Source organism: Hibiscus syriacus, unplaced genomic scaffold (assembly GCF_006381635.1).
Source record: "Hibiscus syriacus cultivar Baekdansim isolate YM2019G1 unplaced genomic scaffold, ASM638163v2 tig00110633_pilon, whole genome shotgun sequence".
Classification (NCBI taxonomy): Eukaryota; Viridiplantae; Streptophyta; class Magnoliopsida; order Malvales; family Malvaceae; genus Hibiscus; species Hibiscus syriacus.
Window position 1 is genome coordinate 1908997 of NW_024062806.1, and position 19349 is coordinate 1928345.

The 19349-nt window shown below is 33.3% G+C and overlaps 1 protein-coding gene and 1 long non-coding RNA gene across 2 annotated transcripts in view; one reads left to right on the forward strand and one right to left on the reverse strand.

Annotated features, from left to right (window-relative positions):
* Positions 1-11411, reverse strand: part of LOC120136526 (serine/threonine-protein kinase BLUS1-like) — a 34516-nt gene extending 23105 nt beyond the window's left edge. The window contains exons 1-20 of the mRNA XM_039152532.1: positions 11104-11411; positions 10048-10472; positions 9663-9917; positions 9161-9285; positions 4761-4805; positions 4573-4654; positions 4399-4467; positions 4143-4313; positions 3980-4045; positions 3661-3729; positions 3405-3548; positions 3224-3297; positions 2781-2899; positions 2654-2672; positions 2237-2325; positions 2062-2132; positions 1343-1435; positions 1215-1257; positions 1073-1119; positions 617-678 (exon numbers count right to left, since the gene is read on the reverse strand). Coding sequence (XP_039008463.1) covers positions 617-678; positions 1073-1119; positions 1215-1257; positions 1343-1435; positions 2062-2132; positions 2237-2325; positions 2654-2672; positions 2781-2899; positions 3224-3297; positions 3405-3548; positions 3661-3729; positions 3980-4045; positions 4143-4313; positions 4399-4467; positions 4573-4654; positions 4761-4805; positions 9161-9285; positions 9663-9917; positions 10048-10215 — 1811 coding nt within the window. The 5' untranslated portion in view covers positions 10216-10472; positions 11104-11411. The remainder of the gene's footprint in view (positions 1-616; positions 679-1072; positions 1120-1214; positions 1258-1342; positions 1436-2061; positions 2133-2236; positions 2326-2653; positions 2673-2780; positions 2900-3223; positions 3298-3404; positions 3549-3660; positions 3730-3979; positions 4046-4142; positions 4314-4398; positions 4468-4572; positions 4655-4760; positions 4806-9160; positions 9286-9662; positions 9918-10047; positions 10473-11103) is intronic.
* Positions 5138-5989, forward strand: LOC120136572. Its single transcript, XR_005517356.1, has 3 exons — positions 5138-5460; positions 5607-5716; positions 5895-5989. It is a non-coding gene; the product is annotated as an uncharacterized LOC120136572 (long non-coding RNA).
* Positions 11412-19349: the final 7938 nt, after the last annotated feature.

The window sequence follows — 19349 nt, forward strand, 5'->3', positions numbered from 1 at the left end:
ATCTCTCCGAAAGAGAAAAAAAAACTTTTGCCTTCGAAAAAAATCAGAACCCTCCCTTTCTCCTATTGTTTTTTCCTGCTCTCCCTCTATTATTGTTTTTTTTTTCTGTGAATTCCCGAATGCTCTCCTCTGTTTTTTTCTGTGCGAGAGCCCCCCTTTGTTGTTCGTCCCCCCTTTCGAATGGTCACCGAGTCCTCCTTTATTTCCTTTTTCTTCACCAAATTCCTTTATCATTGCATCTTGATTTTCTTCATTTGGTGAAATTTTGATGGGTTTAGGTTTGGGTAGGTGGAATCTATTTTTGACTTTGGCATGTGGATTATTTGTGCAGTAGGCTTCGATGGTGGCACGATTGGCAGCAGTGACTTAGCTTGAGCTAGTGTCAAATTTGCTGCAGGTTTCACGTGAAAGGCATTGATGGTGGCAGCATCTAAACGATTCAATTCTGGATCCGAGTCATAATTTGGTTTGATGTAATGGGGTCCGGTTTGGGCCTGCTTTGTAGTTTGGTCTGCAAAATGATAAAACATAAATAATATTAATATTATTAACAATAATATAATATTATTATAATAATTATTATTATATCCCGGACAAAACGGGTGTCTACACATGCCTCTGGTGTAGCTGAAGCACCTGAGATTGCAGCTCTCTTTCCCTTGCAGAAGAAGACGGTATCTGGAAGATACAATTACAACATCATCATTCCTTAGGAAAATAAAATATTTAACAAATATATGCCTATATAAGAACGCAAGCATAGCCCAGTTGGTTCGTTCTAATCACACTTAAGTGGGGATATTTAGCAGGGTTGGGATTCAAATCCCAGAATCCACAGTGTCTTCCCCTTTCCCCAGGCTGAGACCTCTTTTTTCTAAAAAAAAAATCTTTTTTCTAAAAAAAAAAAGGTTGCCTGTATGAGAGAATAAATCTCTGCATGAGAAAAATCAGGCACTGGCATAAGTCGGAATGCATGTGATAAGAAAGCATAACTAACAGGTTAATTGGCACCATGGAACATTACATTAAGAAAGGTCATATGGCTACTGAGAAGTTAGGGTTGACTAATTACCTGCAAAAGGTCATTGATGCCTACCTCTGTCAAATCCCCGAGCTTACCTGTATAAGAGAGAATTTAACATCGTTATTTCTGCCACAATGAAGCAAAACCCCCCCCCCCAAGCACCCAAAAAAAAAATGTGTAGAGGCACTACCAGAATTTTGCTCCAAATACTTTATCAGTCTAATTATTTCTTCCTGTCAACAATCATCGATAAAAAAACTTGTTTTTAAGACAGGCACCCACTATAACATGAGGTGAAAGGTAAGAAAACAAGCGTACCCTTTGCATGGTGTTCTGTTGCAAGATGCTTTGTAGAGATGTTGGGTTGGTTGAACCTCCAGTGGCCGGGTTAAACATGTAGTTAGTAGGTCCCTGAATGACAGAAAATAATGGCAATGGTTAAAAAGCCATTGCCTAAATGATTAATTGCTATGTTCCATCCTTATTGTTCAAAGGTATAAGCCACCAAATTTTCAAAGGTAACAATCCATATATTACCGGATGAACTTAACCAAAAGCATTGAAGCCTTGCATGAAAAACAGAGTTTAAGAAGATTACATGTATCCACGAGGACAAGAGACACAAGTCAACCATACATAAAGAAACAAAAAAAGATATGAAACTAACATCTGCAGTGGAATCATTTAGAATATAGTCATAGTCTTCAGCGGAAGTTTGATTTATTTAGTAACAGTTGATAGCATTAGGTGCATGTCATTTTGTTGATGCAGTATGTTACATGATGCCTAATAAATGGTCAGCTATGTAGATAGTTATCAAAACAGATAACGCGGTAAATTATTACAGACAGGTAGAGATATAGACTCTCGATATATGTGTCAGTTACTAACCGTGCCATATATTTCAAGTAAAGGCTCTTTATCAGTACAGAGTTGCATGTTGGTGGCTTATTGCATAATAATAGCAGAAGATTGAACCCAATACGCTGCAAAGTTTCTTTATACAAAGTAAAAGTTTCAATACATAGCAGACGTACCTTGGGACTGAGATCTGCTGAAGTCATCTTAAATCGTCCCCAATGAACAACTGCTCCTTCTGAAGCATCCTCTGAGAGGCAAGAGGTAAAGATAACAAACAGAGTTCACTAGCATACAAATAAGTAGTAGCAGAACTTCTAAGAAGAAATGAAAGATAATAAAACCAGGAAATACCAGATGAAGTGTTATTTGTTTCTCTCCTCTGGCGGTACAATGGACCACTGTAGTTGCGTTCAGATGGAAAAATAGGCTGTGGGAAGTCCCTGCAAAACAAAGTTGATAAATCCAATTTAATATTAATTGACATACAAAGCTTTTCTAGTAAAGTGAAAGGCAATGATGGCAAACAAATGTTCCATTTAACTACAGAATGGTAGGAACAAAAACCAAGACAAGAAGTCCCAGTGTACATCATCATAATCTAGGATTCCTCTCGACTTGCAATCAACAGAATCCAGAAACTCATCATATCTAGTGCATGATAATGGGAAAATGATATTTCTATATTTCAGAAAAAGTCATTTCAAGCAATGTATGTTTGGTGATAACAGTTTTGGGTTTGGTGTAACTTCACTTAAGAAGAAAACTTACCTGTCCTCATCTCCAGTAACTTTGTTAGAAGAAAAGGCACTATCAGGTATTAGTGAACCGCTCAAGTACTTTTTAAGCTCTGGAACGACCTGACGTGTAAAAGAGCCACTTTACCCAGAATACTCACCCTCGTGTTTTCCAGCATATTGATCCGTGGGTCCTGATGACATTGTATCACTTTCCAATGGCACACCTTCCCAATTTGGACCATTCACACCCTCACTTTTACCAATGTCAAAAAAGCCTCTGCATCAATTAAAAAGTGGCAAAATCAAAGGGAAAAAAACTAATTACCAAAAAACAATTACACTGCCAACCTTCTGTTTTTAGAAAAAAAATAGTTTAGTCCAATAGATAAAAAATATGTTCTTAAAATACATGAAAAGGATATGGCAAAAAAGCAGATAACTTTAAAATCAAATGATACTTGTGACAGGATACTGCTTTCTATTTGAGACAATTACGGCTCACAAGTCCTTTGAATGTGACAAATGTGAATAACGATATCCTCCTAAGTATGTTATAATAATGAAATGTTAACATGGTCATGCAAGCATAAAAATGCCATACTTGAGTGCTTGAAGTGGCTTATTAGGAAATGAAGCAAGTGAACTCTCCAAATCATGAAGATCATTAAGCCCATCCTGAAACAAGTAAAAGAGGATGTAAATCTGAAGTACAAGCTTAAAGGAAGAATGGAAGGGCTGACAACTTAATTATATGGAAAGCATTTAAGGGTTATAACTGGTACCTCCTGGCTGCTTGCAGCAATGGAATTACTAGCCATTTCACAAGACATCTTCTCAGTTGATAATCCAACTACATCATGCTGGTCCCTTTGTTTTCTGCTCCCATCTTGATCTTCCGAATCTGGCGCATCATCATAATCTTGAATCTGCAGGTAAAACACTCGGCATTTATGATGATATTAAGATTATAAAGCAGATCTAGGACTATCTTCAGATAAATAATAACAAAAACTTGCATGGATAATTGAAACTACTTACAAGTGCAGCCTGACATTTGAAGTCCTCTAGGTTGAAATTCCAAGCACTGATCCCTTTTATATACTCTTGCTGCAAGGTGAAAGGAATTCGTATTCAATATGGTACCATGTAACCATGTAGTTTTTATATGCCATGGGCATTCATTAGGCAAAGTAGAGCAAGCTACAACAATTTTTTTTAATCTTTAAGACTTGATATGGATGTGGAATGACAGAAAAAGAACACTCAGAATAAAAAACAAAAATACTAGTAAGACAAGAAGGATAGAACCTAGTACTATCAGTTTTTGTTGAGAAATGTAAAAAGCCCCATCATTCACCTGTGATAATTGGTCCTTGTCCTCATAGAGAGCTTTATTCTGTACAAGAAGATCAGCTTCTTTTGTCTGAAACATAGAGGAGTAGAGGACCAGATCAGAGTTCTAAATTAGTCCCTCAGATTAACAGAGGTCGTATGTTAAACAAAATGGGCAAGTAAGAGACCTTTAGCATCCTAAAACGTTCACCTAATGGAGCAAGGCCATCAAGAATGGTACAATCTAGATAATCATATGAGCGTGCATGTTTAAAGAAATGGTGCTTCAAAAGCTTCTCTGAAGTTGGACGTTTCTTTGGGTCCTTCACCAAGCAAGCAGCTACGAGATCCTTGAAAGACTAGAGAATTATAAAGCTCTCACGATGTTACTATCGGATACAAACAAGTGATACCAGTCAATAAGACACAATTGAGAGCACAAACCTTTGAGAACCTCTTGTCCCTTTGATAGTCTAGACCAGGAGGAGCATTTTGCAAGGTCATCAACAAAACCTGCAGCAGAAATGGGATTAAACAACCAAACTAAGAACTCAAAAATGGTAACCTAATACATACAATAACCAACAGATATAACTATCAAACAACTAAGATGTTTACTTTCATCGGTGGATACTTGGAAAATGGGGCATGGCCATGAGACAATTCGAGAGCTGTTATTCCAAAAGACCAGATGTCTGCTCTGTAAACAAGAAAGAAAAGGAGGGAACAGAATGATTTAAAAGGTATAACAAAGAAAACGAACTAAAAGAAATGAAAAGTATAAATCAGAGAGGTAATCAACTCACTTAAAATCATAACCATGTAATTGCTGCATAACTTCTGGAGCCATCCTGATATTAAACCAAGGAGACACATTGCGGCCATCATTAACTCTCGAAAATTGAATTTCCACAATAAATGTCACACCCCAATATGGGGTTAGATTTCTTTCAGTTTAAAATATATGAAATGATATAAAGTTTGATTGGCAAATAATGGTGTTATCATACTATTATTTTAGTAAACAAATTGAGGGCCACTCAATAAGAGATATTTTTTTAAGTAAGGATAATGCAGCCATGGTTGTAATCCATTGTTTTTAGATTTCACTTTCGGCCAACTTTTGTATCCACCAAAGACTTGGTATTATTTTATGCTCATGCCAACTGGAATGAAAAAAAACCCATTTTCCAAATCCAGATAAATAATTTACAATGGACTCTTGCATCTGTACCATTGATTAAAGCCTTGCAACTCACTCTCTCTTTCTTTTTCTGGTATTCGTGCTTTTATCTTGAGCTATGCTCCCTGTGGATGTCATTCGGAGTGTATATAACTAGAGTGCTCTTTCAGACAGTTTCATTTGTTTCCTTTTTGTTCATCTCTCATGGCTATTGCATCACCTGCGCACGCCTTTCCATAACGGAGTGTCGAACTACTTCTGCAATCGGATGTGTATTTTACTCTACTCTTTTTGGCTACCGAGCTTTTATACCTTATTTCAAGGTTCTATTACTGCTTAATTACATTATTTCTTTCTATGTAATCTTTCATCATATATCGCAAAATCTATTAGTGTTGTTGGAGCAATTGACTTATATTGAGGATGAGGAGGTCCAACTAATGCGTGATGCTATTTATATGAAGTACAGAATGTTAAAGAAATTTCAGAGAGCTATGCAAATAGTTGCAGTGAAAGAAGGAAATAAGAAAAGAAAAGAGAGCACGTGGGTTGTTTGAAAAAGCTAATAATGGATGAAGGGTAAATCACAACATTGTCTAATGGTTTGAATAAGATTTATTTTGGTCACTAACTTTGGTAGCTAAGTATTAAATTGACCCTTTGAGTTTTAATTTTGTTAGTTATGTCCCTCTATTATAAAAAGAATTTTTAATAAGTTATTTTTATGACGAGGAAATTTATTTTATATTTGGTTTAGTATATTTGAAGGTTCGTTTCGCGAGAAAAAGATTGGAAGCTAGAAATCAAGTTGGTGAGATTAAATTCAAGTCATATTTTGGGTTTTGTTGACGTCTTGAGTCCGATTCCGAAGTTTATATCGTCAAATTCGAACCCGGAATTATTGGAAGTTGAATTAAAGATCGAGGGCGTTCAAATGAAATTTAAATGGTCGATCAGTATGTCACAGAATCGAGGTAATACTTTACTACCTCTTTATGCTTTATGGAACATGTTGATATTGGTAAATGCATGAATAAGATAATGTTGGTCACTTTTGTGGAGTTGAATAATTTATTCTCTCGATATGAATGTGGTAGAAATGTCGTAACTGAATACGGATTTAATGACTAATATAAGAGATTGAGGAATTGTTAGAATTAAATTACAAGTTTGTGATTAGTGATAAAGAAATCAGCCCTGGGTTTGTAACTTATATTTTATATCATCAAAGGTACATGTTAAAGGTACTTGGATGGGAAATTATGAGAATATTTCGATTAGGTAAAATTACGAAATTACCCTTATATTGGAAAATGACAAGAATTGTCTCTGGAAGTGGATTAATAAATCTGAAAAGACATATTGATCTGATAAATGTATTGATATGCATAAGACATGTTATTTTACTTGGAAATTATGGATAATCGGTTTTTAACCCCAAGAGGGTTTATGCAAGATACTAGAAGTCTGTTAAGGAATCATTTCAAGATCAAAGAATGTTCGAGGAAACAACTAACCATAAAATCTCTAAATTATAAGTATGCTCGTTAAGAGTTACTACCGAAATCATCTGCTTAATAAATTACGGAAATGCCCTTGAAAGGTAAAAATAACTCGAGTTGACCCTGAATGAGAAAGTACTTTGAGGATTTGTACTTAATGAATTACGGATTTAATTGTTAAGATCATGTCTTTGTACAGAAAATTTCTGATAACCTGTTGGTAACTTCTGAGAAGACAATTGACTTGAAAATCTCCGAGTTAAGAATAAATTATCGAGGGTGCTCTTTTGTCAGAATTTATTTGATAGGTCTGGAATAAATGATAAGTTGGAATTAAATAAATAGACAGAACGAAAGGAAAGGATTAAAATACACTGAATCTGTAAAATGACCAAAATACCCCTATAATGGAAATGACCCTAGAATACCACTAAACTCAGGCATGATGGGATATCCTTGAGCTCTGTAATGATTGGAATAAAACTAAATACCAACATGACCAAAAAACCCTTATGACCTATACTAAGAAAATGTCTTGGATTAATTAAAAAAAATCTAAATAAACATAGGTGTTGGACTACCTTTAAAAGTAATGGAACACAATTTAAGTGAGTAGATCAACCCTAAGACTATATCAATACCTAAATGACATAGATATTACTGGAATGCGTGTTCATCTTCTCAAGTTTGGCTCGATGATAAATTTTGGAAGTATTCAGCTCAGCTTAACTCTAGATCGCATTCAGTACTAAGAATTGGACGTTTGTTCGACAAATCAACCACGAATACCAGAATGACTTAATTATATGACTAAATTGAACTGAAAGGAAGTACAACATGTATTTGAAATTCAGAAACGTCTGAATTATTCTAAAAAACTCTAAAGTAACTGGGATAGACTTGCTTACTAAACGAACTAAGTAACCTCAATGACTGAGGATTAAATAGGTGATTGGATGAGTTTGAAAACACTGTTGAACTTACATGATGAATTGTCCTTATGGGTTATGAACCATGAATCAAGTACGTCCGTATTTCTTGATATCGTTGAAACGTGGAAATGAAATAAAGACTGTTGGAAGATCTATTCAGCGATGATTATGGGGATGATCTATGGATCTGCATTATGGTATTAAAGAGTGAATACACTGGAAGGATAATGAATTGACTTATTGACATGCATCAGTTTGGGAGTTGTGTAACTCGAGTTGTTTGATAATACGATCGATAGTCATAGATTGTAAATGACTTGAATATTCGATTCTATATTTTCATCTAAAATCACTTCGGTCATGTTTGAAAACGCAAGTAACGCATAATGAAAAGATTTTGAATACCTCATTTGGTTCAATTGGGCTGAAATCGTATGAATTCAAAGTATATTCATGAATACCCCTGATTGTTTGGGTAATGAGATCACTCGTAGTAAATCTGAATTTATAATTATTATGTATAAAGGTTCCTGAACGTTTTCCGGATGTACATGGAAACTTAGTGGAATTCTAAAGTATCAATCTTAAATGTTTGATTAGATTGGTTACTGTTTTATGGATGCACCGACTTAATGGTGATGGTTTATAGATTTGCATCACGATATAAATTATATCTTGGATATACATATTTACAAAGTACAACTCTGATCAAGCTGGAAATTTTTTATGGACCTAATGTGACTCTTAGGTAGGCTCTACGTCCCTGAGATCATTCTCAGGTAGGCCCCGCGGCCCTAAGATGTGTTCTTAAATAGGCCCCGTAACCCCGAACTTTCTTGGGTAGGCTCTCAGGCCCTAAGATGTTCCCTTAGGTTAACTCTTTGCAAGATGGTTTTAAAATACGAGTTTAAAAGCTCAACTATAGTATGGTTTATGGGATTTTACTGAGCTATCATTTGATTAGTGTACCTATTATGATTTTATCGTACTGATAGAACACACTAGATATCCTATTCGACCTCATGAAAACGTGATAGTATGAAAGGTTTCTTATGAACTGAGATTCATGGCTTCTACTCGATGAACTACTAATGGAACCCAGATTATTCTGCAATTGGTATACGTTTGATTCAATAAGGAAATTATGGCTTCCCATTTATCTGCATGTCATGTAACATCATCTTGTAGTTCTGTATTACTGAGCTTTCCGAAGCTCACTCTATTACTCACCATTGCAGGTTAAACGAATTGTACCAGTGCATCTATCGAATTCAGTAAAGGAGCTCTTCCGGCGTTGTTTGCAGAGTATGGTACATGTAATCAGGGGCATGTAGATTGTATTTTGTTTTTATATCAGAGTCTGATAAAACCCGTTTTATTTCTGAAAAATAATAAATCATTTTATGATTTTACATGTTTTAAGAAGAGTTTTAAATTTTCCGCTATTTTTACGGTGGGTCGCTCCGGTGGCCCTAATGTGACACTCTGGATCGGATCGGACTATCCGCATCGGTCTGCGGGTGTTACAATAAAACACACACAAATAAGTAAAATCTCAGACAATTGAAGTGCCAAGGGAAAACAAATACCAGCAAGGAGTTCCAACAAAAGTATTTCTGGACTGCTGTCTGTCTCCGGTATCATACATGCATGCTGATACTCCAAAGTCTGCCAACTTGACAGCCCCATTAGAATCAATTAGAATATTCCCAGCCTGCAAATAGAAGTTATTAATGTAGATAAGAATAAAAGAGAAAATTTCAAGTCTCACCGCTATTGTTGTTATCAATCTCACTGGAGCTAATCTCACCACCCATCTAAGTGGCCTAAGAGATTCAATAGAGTACTACTATTAGCATAAGGTTTCACTACAGAAGCAAGAAGCAAGTTTTCCAGCATTTTTCATACATTGTCAATTACATTATAAGAACCATAAGTTATTCTTAATGATAGTTAAAAATTATAGCTTAAGCAGTGTCTTTACTGAAGACAGTAGATATCCAAATGGCTTGGTACCAGAATATAAAAATATATGCAGAAATGAACAAGAAAAAACATGACAAAAAAGAAAAAGAAGTGGCAATCAGAAACCTTCACATCTCTGTGAATGTGCCCGTGAGCATGAAGATAAACAAGAGCTTTAAGAACTTCACGCAAAAAGGTAGCAATGACAGGCTCTTCAAAACCTTCAGGATAAGAAGATTTCATTATATGAAGACAGGACCCCCCAGCCATGTATGGCATCACAACCCAAAGGTTGTGACCAGTAGCAAATGAACAATGTGCCCGTAATAAATTTGGGTGATCAATCAAGCTCATGGTCTGGACCTCTCTTCGAATGCCATCCTGCATTATTCAAGAACAGAAATTTTATGTTGATGTCAACTGTTTATGTCAAAGCGTTGGAGGGATTTGCAAGAGAAATGCATAAGTAAACACAATCCCCAAGCAATAGATTACGAAATACCAAACTTACGAGGTCGTTATTGCACTTTTCCAAGTCAAGAACCTTGATAGCAACAATCTCATTAATTGGAAAGCATAATGCCCTGTATACTGTGGCACTGACACCTTCTCCAACTTCTTCGTATAACTTGTAATCATTTGCATTGACTGGAAATCGTTTCTCCAAAGGATGCATCATGACTTTTTTTCACAGCATACCATTACCACCCTCCCTCTTTACTCCTATATGGTCCAATTAACAAAAGCAAATAATCAACTGAAGATTGGACTGTCAATCTATTCCGGAACTTCTCCCAATTAGGTAGCATATCCTTTTCTTTAAGGTGCAGCAGTGTACAAGTTCACTGACTTCATCAAGGTAATTGGCTTACCCAATCTGCTTCCGTGAATGCAGAAATAGTTTAAGCCCAAATCTTAGTTAATAGCAGAGAAGACCTTGCATGTCACACCAAGTACTCTGTTAGAGAACTATTTGAAGAAGCATACTAGCTAGCAAAGCCTATGAGAAAAGTGATTTTCCTCATATAGCAAATAGAAACTTAAAGACAGCCAATTTTGCATGGCATGAAACTAGTAGATGCACTCGAAAGCTAAGAAAAAGTCGGTGTAAACTAACCAAGAATCAAATTGCATGGAAGGTGGTTGGTAGTAGGGTTGTTTTAATGTATACAAACCCCAATACAGAATTGAATTAACTCTTCTTTACAAAAATCCCCTTCCTACAGAAAACAAAACTATAAGATGCTATAGGAGAAAAAATTCCAACAAAAAACATGGAAATTCAGTACCCATCTTTACAACAATTAATCTTACGAATCAGTACAAACAACTGGTAGTTCTTTTTAATTTTTTTTCCAGAATTTGAACAAAAATTAAAAACAGGCTAAACTGTAACTATCACAGCAAATTCGAACTCATTAACTATCAAATAACATAGCATTAAAAAAATCTCTACAAACTTTCCACATTTCCTCTACAAAACAACTAATCTAATAGTAAAAGCATAATCAAAGTTCATCAATTCAAAACAAAGTAAGATAAACTTATTCCCAGATTTGAGACAAACCTAGAGTTTCAGCAGATTCAAATCCGAGCTGAATCTGAGAAGACGAATAAATGTTTTTGCATTAAACAAATCGAAACTCAATCCCCACCACTTCAATTCGATTTAAGACTATATTCAATTTTCTTCTTTCTTCTTCGCCTTCTTCCTCTTTTCACCCCTTCTTCTTCAAAGACGACTCTAACGATGACGATTTGGCGATGATAATTATTGGTCGACAAATATTATAAACTCAATAATAATAATAATAATAATAATAATTTTCAAATAAATAAATAAATAATCTTCTTGTTTAAGGTCCTTGATCGAATCTTCCTAGTTTCACAGTTTGCAAAGGAAATAAGTAAAAAAAATAAAAAATTTAAGTAATAATATTTAAATAATATTTTATTCGAATAAAATGAGAGAGAAAATAATTAAAAGAAAAATATAATAAAAGTAAATTTGTAAAATATTTATAATGAAAATTTTTATTAGTTTGAGGTGAATATAACATTTATTCGAAAGATTCTTAAATCATTTAATAAAAAATATTTATATACTCTTACAAACATCATACTCAAATTCAAAATTTTAAAGAAATAACAATAATCCGTCAACTACCGAAATATTGAGTTAATATAAAGATTTAAGTTATGACATTTTTGACGTTCTACGTTCAAAGTCTAATAATACGTAAATATATATGTTATTTTAAATTTTGCTATTTATAAGTTTTATTTAAATATATTTTAATTGTTAATGTGATTATATAATGTATAATGATTAATTTTAAACATGAATGAGATTAAAATTGAATCTTGGTGAGGATAAATTATATAAGAAATTTAAAAATATTTAAATAAAGAAAATTAAGGGATAAAGATTTAATGCAACACCCTCAAACCAATACGGGTGACCCGATCTGATCCGAGGTTTTACGTTAGGGCCACCGGAGAGACCCACAATAAAAATCCAGGAAAAACTAATTTTTTTGTTAAAACACGTAAAATCATAAAACAATTTATAATTAAAATATAAGTTCAGAAAATCATTCATATATTACAAACAGAATTAAAATCATACAAATTTCATACTCAATATAAAAAATCAAATGTGACCTACATGCCCCCTAATTACACTTATATTGTACTCTTAAACCCAAGCCAAAGGAACTCCCACTACAGATGTCAATAGTTGTGCTGGATCAATTCTTTTAACCTGAAATGGTGAGTAAATGAGTGAGCTTTGGGAAGCTCAGTAATACAGAACTACCAAGTGATGCTGAAGGACATGCAAATAAATGGAAAACATATTTTTTTCCTTATTGATTCAGACGTCTACAGGTTTTCGGGATGAGCTGAGGCTCCACTGACATTTCTTCGAGTAAAAGACAAGAAGCTTATAGTTCTGAGGAAAATTTCAGAGGACCATCTTTAGTAGATAATAATAGGATGTATAGTGTGTTCTAACCAAAACCAGTGAAAAGGTACATATCTTTTTTAAAATAGTAACAATTTAAAACATATTTTTAAGACCATAGTAAAACCCTCCAACCGAACACCAATATGCAGTTCCTCATAACTGCATCCATAAGGACTTACCCTAGGCCTATTGGGCATATGTGCCAATATAAGGGAGCATATTCGGTTCATAAGGTCTTACCCTAGCCAAAGCTTAGGTGTCCACCTAAGGGGTATGCCCTTAGATCCATAAGGAGTTGCCCAAAGCACATAGCAGAGGTGCTACCCTAAGGGAGTACCTTAGGGTCCATAAGGTCTTACCACTAGGCCCATTGGGCCTAGGAGCCCACCCAAGGGTCTCCTTAGATTCATAAGGAATTACCAGTTGATAGGTACTGAACCTATATAAGGAATTACCAACCGATCGATGATGAACCTGTATAAGGAATTATTATCTTGATCAGAGCTAAACCTATATAAGGAATTACCAGCTTGATCAGAGCTGAACCTACAGAGACTTCATACCAGATCCCAGAGTGCCTCAAAGAAATTAATTTTTAGATAGTATATTACGGTAGCAGAGAAATCATAGTTCAAACATATCAATTCAGTAGAAACAAAGATCATGAATCAGACAGCCAGGCTTAAAACTTCAGTAGCTTAGAAATCTCGGTAAAACACATTTCAAAACAGATAAAACAATCATATAACACCTAGGAAACACACTAGTGGGTCCAGTTATTTTCCGAAGGAACTTGGTAATTATCCAGTGAGGTAAGCATGAAACGTTTTCAAGTGACCGAACTTGAAGAATGAGATCATTTTTTTTAAAAAAAGTTGGATTACTAACAGACTGATCAAACATTAGGAAAGTGATACATTAATATCGTATAATATTCATATATAACCCTAGGATATGTCAGAAACTGCTACATCAAAATTATTTAAGATTCAGATATTCCCGTGGTGATTTCATAAATCATTCACACGTAAGGGCTTTATATTCATTTAAATTCCTAAGAAATTTTGGTAATTCAATTTAATAAAGGCAAGTAGCGATTTATAGTATTTCAGATTTCAAGTGTCTTATCCAGCTTCCAAATTAACTCGAACTAATTATATCCCAATAATGCGATACTTACCGAGAGTTTGCGGGTAGAGGAGTCTCATGAATATTCACTTCTTAATACTAATTGTTCCATAGAGTTGAGTTGAGATGACCTGAGCATTTTAAGAATTATCATTGAACGAACCTTGAGGAGACAAACAAGTATTCAACCATTCCATGACTTGGGGTATCTTAGGTTGTTTATACTCCAGGGGCATTTTATAGTTCAAGGGTATTCCAATCATTTCCTTCCATTCAGTCTTTCCATTTAATTTAATTTTTCTGAATAATTCAAACATGAATAGTACTTCAAATGTTTTAGCCTTTAGGTTGTAATACCCCAAATATCGGGTCAGTGAGTAAAGTGTAAGGATTTAAAAGTTAGTGGTTTAATTTTGATAATTAGAAAAGTTCAAGGACTAATTTGGAAAATTTATATAGGATTTATAATTAAAGATTGAAGGTTTGAAGGGCAAAGTGGTCTTTTATCATGAAAGGAATTAAAAATTCATTTATAAGGTTATTTAAGCATGTGGAAAATATGGAAAAAAGAAATGAGAATTCTAGATACTATTCTCTTCTCTTATTCTCTTCCACCATATGCTTCCATGATTAAGGTAAGTTAATTGAAGTTGTTTCATTCCTTCATTTTTTTAATTTGGTTTTGGTTCTTTTGGTAATATAGAAGCCTAATAAATCTTAAAGATGAGTAGATAATAAGAGATGGATAAATTAATAGTGATTTAGTAAAATGGGTTTTTTAGGGAATCGTTAGGAAATGATGAATATTTGAATTCTAAAGGAATATTTGACTTGTCAAGGGTTTAATTAAGGGATTAAAAGTAAAAAAAATGGATTAAGAACACATTTGAAGAAGTGATATTATTTTTAGTCTCAAGAGTTATATGGATAAATTTGGATGTCTAAAGGAGATTATTGTGTATAAGTTAGTTGGGGTAAGTGTAAGTAAGTTTAAAGGCATGAATGGGGTATAAAGTAGGATATTTAAGTGAAGATGGGTAAATTTTTGAAATAAAACAGAAGAATTCTGGGTAAGGGTATCGGTACTGGAAGAACAATACCGATACTATAAGGTTAAAGTTAAAGAGTTTTGTATGAACCAAAGATCAGTATCGATACTAATTGAATTAGTATCGATACTAATTGAATTAGTATCGATACTAATTAAATTAGTATCAGTACTGATGTGGAGGTATCGATACCAAGAGGACGATATCGATATTGTAGTTGAAAGGGATTTCCAGAATGCTAAAGTGATATCGGTACTGAAGTGGGTATTGGTACCATAGAAGACAAGTATCGGTACTGTAGGCAGAGTATCAATACTAGTTAGTCTGAAATGTTAAATTAAGTGTTTTATTTCATTTAAGTAAATATTATTTGGGTAGGTGTAATTGAACTCTGACATTCATGGGTCATATTAATGTGTAGATTTGATCGGAAACAAGTGTTGAATGAATGAACGTGTAGAGTTAGTAAGCTAAAATGAAATAAGTGTTGCTTAGGACTTAAGTGAGGCAAAGATGAGTGCTATTTATTTAAATAATTTATGATGCGAGGAAGGCTTGTGATGAGCCAACATAAAATTATTTTTAAATAAAATGAAATGACATGAGTTTATGTGAAGATTTTCTATATAAGTATGATTCCTATAAGTAAATGAATAAGTGGAATAATGATATGTAATATGAAATAGTTATGTGAATCACTATGAATATATGTTATGTGATTAAAGGAAAATATTGAAGAATGCTATGAGAAATGAAATACTTTGAGTAAATGTTTGAATATGAATAAATAAGAAAATTTGTTAATGATATGTGACAAAGATTTACGTGAAGTATATGTAAATATGTGATAAGTGTATATGTTTTATAGAACATAAATGATGCGAAGAAAAATGTTCTAGTGAAAAATGTGATCTACGTGAAACTGTTCTACGTGAAAGTAAACTACGAGAATCTACTCTATGCGAATAAGATACACTTTAATTAGTGAAACTCAAAATAATTATAAGTTAAAGCCCAAGGTATATGTATGAGAATTAGAGGTATAATTGGTATGCCAAGAGTCAAGGGTTCTACGCGGTCATTTGTGATAATCTATATGGTCCTTTGGGACATTTATACGTGGTCCTTCGGGACAAATTCTACGTGGTCCTTCATGACAAACCTATATGTCACTTCGGTGCAAATTATGTGAGCTGTGGTGACAGCATTGGTGCACAACCTCAACGTACTCACATACCTTAAGTTCTCAGTATTTTACGTTGGGCTGATTGAACAAATGGATATTGAATGAAAAGTGTATAAGTTATATGTAGTTTTTATATGGAGTTTAAAAATGATTATGAAAGTGTACATTGTTTAAAAGTTTATATTGTTAATGACATGAAAGTTATAATCAAGAATAAAATGAGTATAAATTCATCAGTGTTTAATAAGAGATGTTATAAGTTATAAGACTTGTGGTGTTTGTAGTTTTAAACTTTTTTTATTATAAATTTATACAAATGTTGTATTGTTTCATATTATTCATAATGCTTCACTAAGTCAATGACTTAGCGTGTGAGTGTTTTCACACGTAGGTTCAAGAGTATACGAGATGTAAGCAGAGTAAGCAAGGGCATGATAACATATATTTGTAGAATTTCAGATAAGAGAAATATGATATTGTATGTGATAGTGTCACAAGAAGATTGTTGGCATGTACCAAAAAAGTAAAGTATAGATTCTTTGATATGTATTTTAACTATGATTTATTAAGTTTTATGTTCATTTTCATGTTTTTATCGTAATTTAAAAAGAGTCAAAGAGTTTGAAAAGTCAATGTGACACATTGGATTTGTATCTAGGTCGGATACGGGTTGGGGTGTTACATTTAATGGTATTAGAGCCTAGGTTGAGTCAAGTTTTTTAAAATAGACCGGCCGATCGACTATAAAAAAATGTTTGGTTTGTACATGCCAACAAAATAATAAGTATCTCTGATCTGATAGTGTAATGAGTATGATGACCTTGCTGGTATAGTTAAGTGATTAAATATTAAGAGATGTAAGACTAAGGGGTCTTCCGAAGTGAATGAAGAATTAGAGTTAATAAGTGAAGTAGTAATAAGGTAAAGTGAATAACAGACGCCTCAGTGAGTACTTTCCGAATGATGAATGTGTTTTTGAAGTAATTTCAATCATTTAATTCTTCATGTTATTAGAATAAATGTTGTTAAAGAGTTGAAAGTTTATGAGTACCTGAGTTAAATGAAGTAGTTGAAGAAGGTCCTGATTATGCAGATATTTGGTTAATAAAGAGAAAATTTGGTTGGATGGTCTCTACTATTATGAAACGAATAAGTTGAATGGAGTAGTCTCACTACTAAGAGGTTGAGCACGTGTATGATAGATCACACGTGATAAAGAGATTTAAGAGGTTTTCAACGAAGATGTTTAGAGGTAATTATTACGAAATTATGGATGAATTATAGTTCCCAAAATAAAGTAGCAAAGAAGAACAAATATCCTCTTCTGGGGATTTAGAATAATCCTGGTTGCAAATTAGAAATATTTGGTTGTTAAGCCAAATAGATTGGTGAGAAAATAATAATAATAAAGACATGAAGTATAATCTTGATTAATGATTTAAACTTCTAAAATAAGTTAATGTTGAAATGGTAGAAAGTATAAAATAAGTACGAGTTACGATTGGTTGGAAGTGAAAAAGTTATTTTGAATTCGAAATATGTTGGAGTTCTTTGATTATTCAACAGATTTATGGAGAAATTTTGTAACATCCCAAATTCAGAGCTAGTGACTAAAATGTAAGTTTTGAAACTTTGAAGTGTGATTTCAAAAAATTGAAAAGTTCAAGGACTTAAATAAGAATATTTCCGTATTTGATTAAATGATAATTATGGAAAGTTTGAAGGGGTATTATGTTTTTTTTATGTAAAATATATTTATCTCTTATTTAAAGAGATAAGCTTGTGGGGGAGAGAATAATCTGGAAGCTTATTTTCTTCTCTCTTTCTCATTCTTCTTCTTACCGTAGGCCTCAATTAAAGGTAAGTTCAGTTTTAGCTGTTTAATTCTTGAATTTATGAGTTGGTTTTGATTAATTGGGTGTTATATAAGCTTAAGGAAAGCTTATATGAGCTTAAATCACCAAGTAGAGAGAATTTGAAAGGAAATTTCAATAAGGGTTAAGAAATGAATTCCTGATATAAAGAGGTTTTTAAAGTTTTATTGATGAATTTGACTTGTCATTAGAAAGATTAATAAGATTGAAGCATTGGAAATGAATTTAGAACATGTTGCAAATTTGTTGTAATCCTTGAATTACATATAGAAGATAGGATTTTGAGATTTAAGATGTGATAAATGAGCATTAATGGGCTTAAGTATGTGTATTTGAGTTTAGTGTATGAAAGGGGATAGAACACAAAGTATTAAAGTGTAAAAGAATGAATTTTCGTGCTTAAAATTGATTTCTGGGCAAGGGTGTATCGATACCCATTCATCAGGTACCGATACCTCAAAAGTAAAATTCAGGAAAATATTCAAAGGGTACCGATACCTTCAGGAGTGTATCGATACCCCTTGAAATGAGAAATTTCGAATGTAATTTGGGATCGATACACAGACAGTGTACCGATACCAAAGTGAGGGATATATCGATACCCTATAGAGTGTACCGATACATACCTTAGTTAAGAATGAAATTTGCCTTTGTTTTAGTCTAAGAAATGTAAGATTAGAGTATGCCTATTGGAATACTGATATGTATCAGTATATGATTTATGTAGATATAGAATGTAACCATGTTCTAGAACAATCAAAGAATTAGAAACAGTCGTGATAGAGAAAGTGCTAGAATCAAACAAGGCTAAGGTGAGTGCATATTAATAGTACATAATGTTTAATGGAAATAAGACTTGCGACAAGTCTATTTCCGATAGTAAAATGCACGAATTCATAAATAGAAGAATGTGTTTGTTATGATTTATATGTGTGCATGAATATATGTTAGTGTGATAAATCGTGTGAAATAGTACAAATGATTTATACGATTATATAAGAATATGAAATAAATTATATTATAGGGACATACGCAGTTGTATAACATATGATAGGTGCCCATATATGTTACATGATATATATATGATCAATTATGGGAATCAATATAGTAGAATCATATGACTAAATGAGAAGTAAGATGAGTTAAATAAGATTAGACTATAGGATAATATGAGAACAATATATTAATGAGGAGACTTGAGTATAAATATTGATACCAATATATAAGATAAGAGATATAAGGAAAATTTATATGCATGTTTGATAACATGGAAAAGTGAACTATATGTTATATGTTATATGTGATGTATGAATATGAAATCATAGAAAATAAGTAATGTGCTTACATGATCACAAGACATGAATAGGGGGAACATATGTGAACAAGATATGCCATCCATGTTTATATGAACACATGATAAGTGATTTAAGCTATGTGATATATGAACAGGAGATCATATGGAAAAGTGATATGAACTACGTGAAAATAAGCTACGTGATTACATGTATATATGCATATGTCTATGTGATATAAGTGATATGAAATATCATAAATTCCCATGTTATATGAGATGAGAGCTATATGTATAGTTGGCATGCCAAGAGTCGA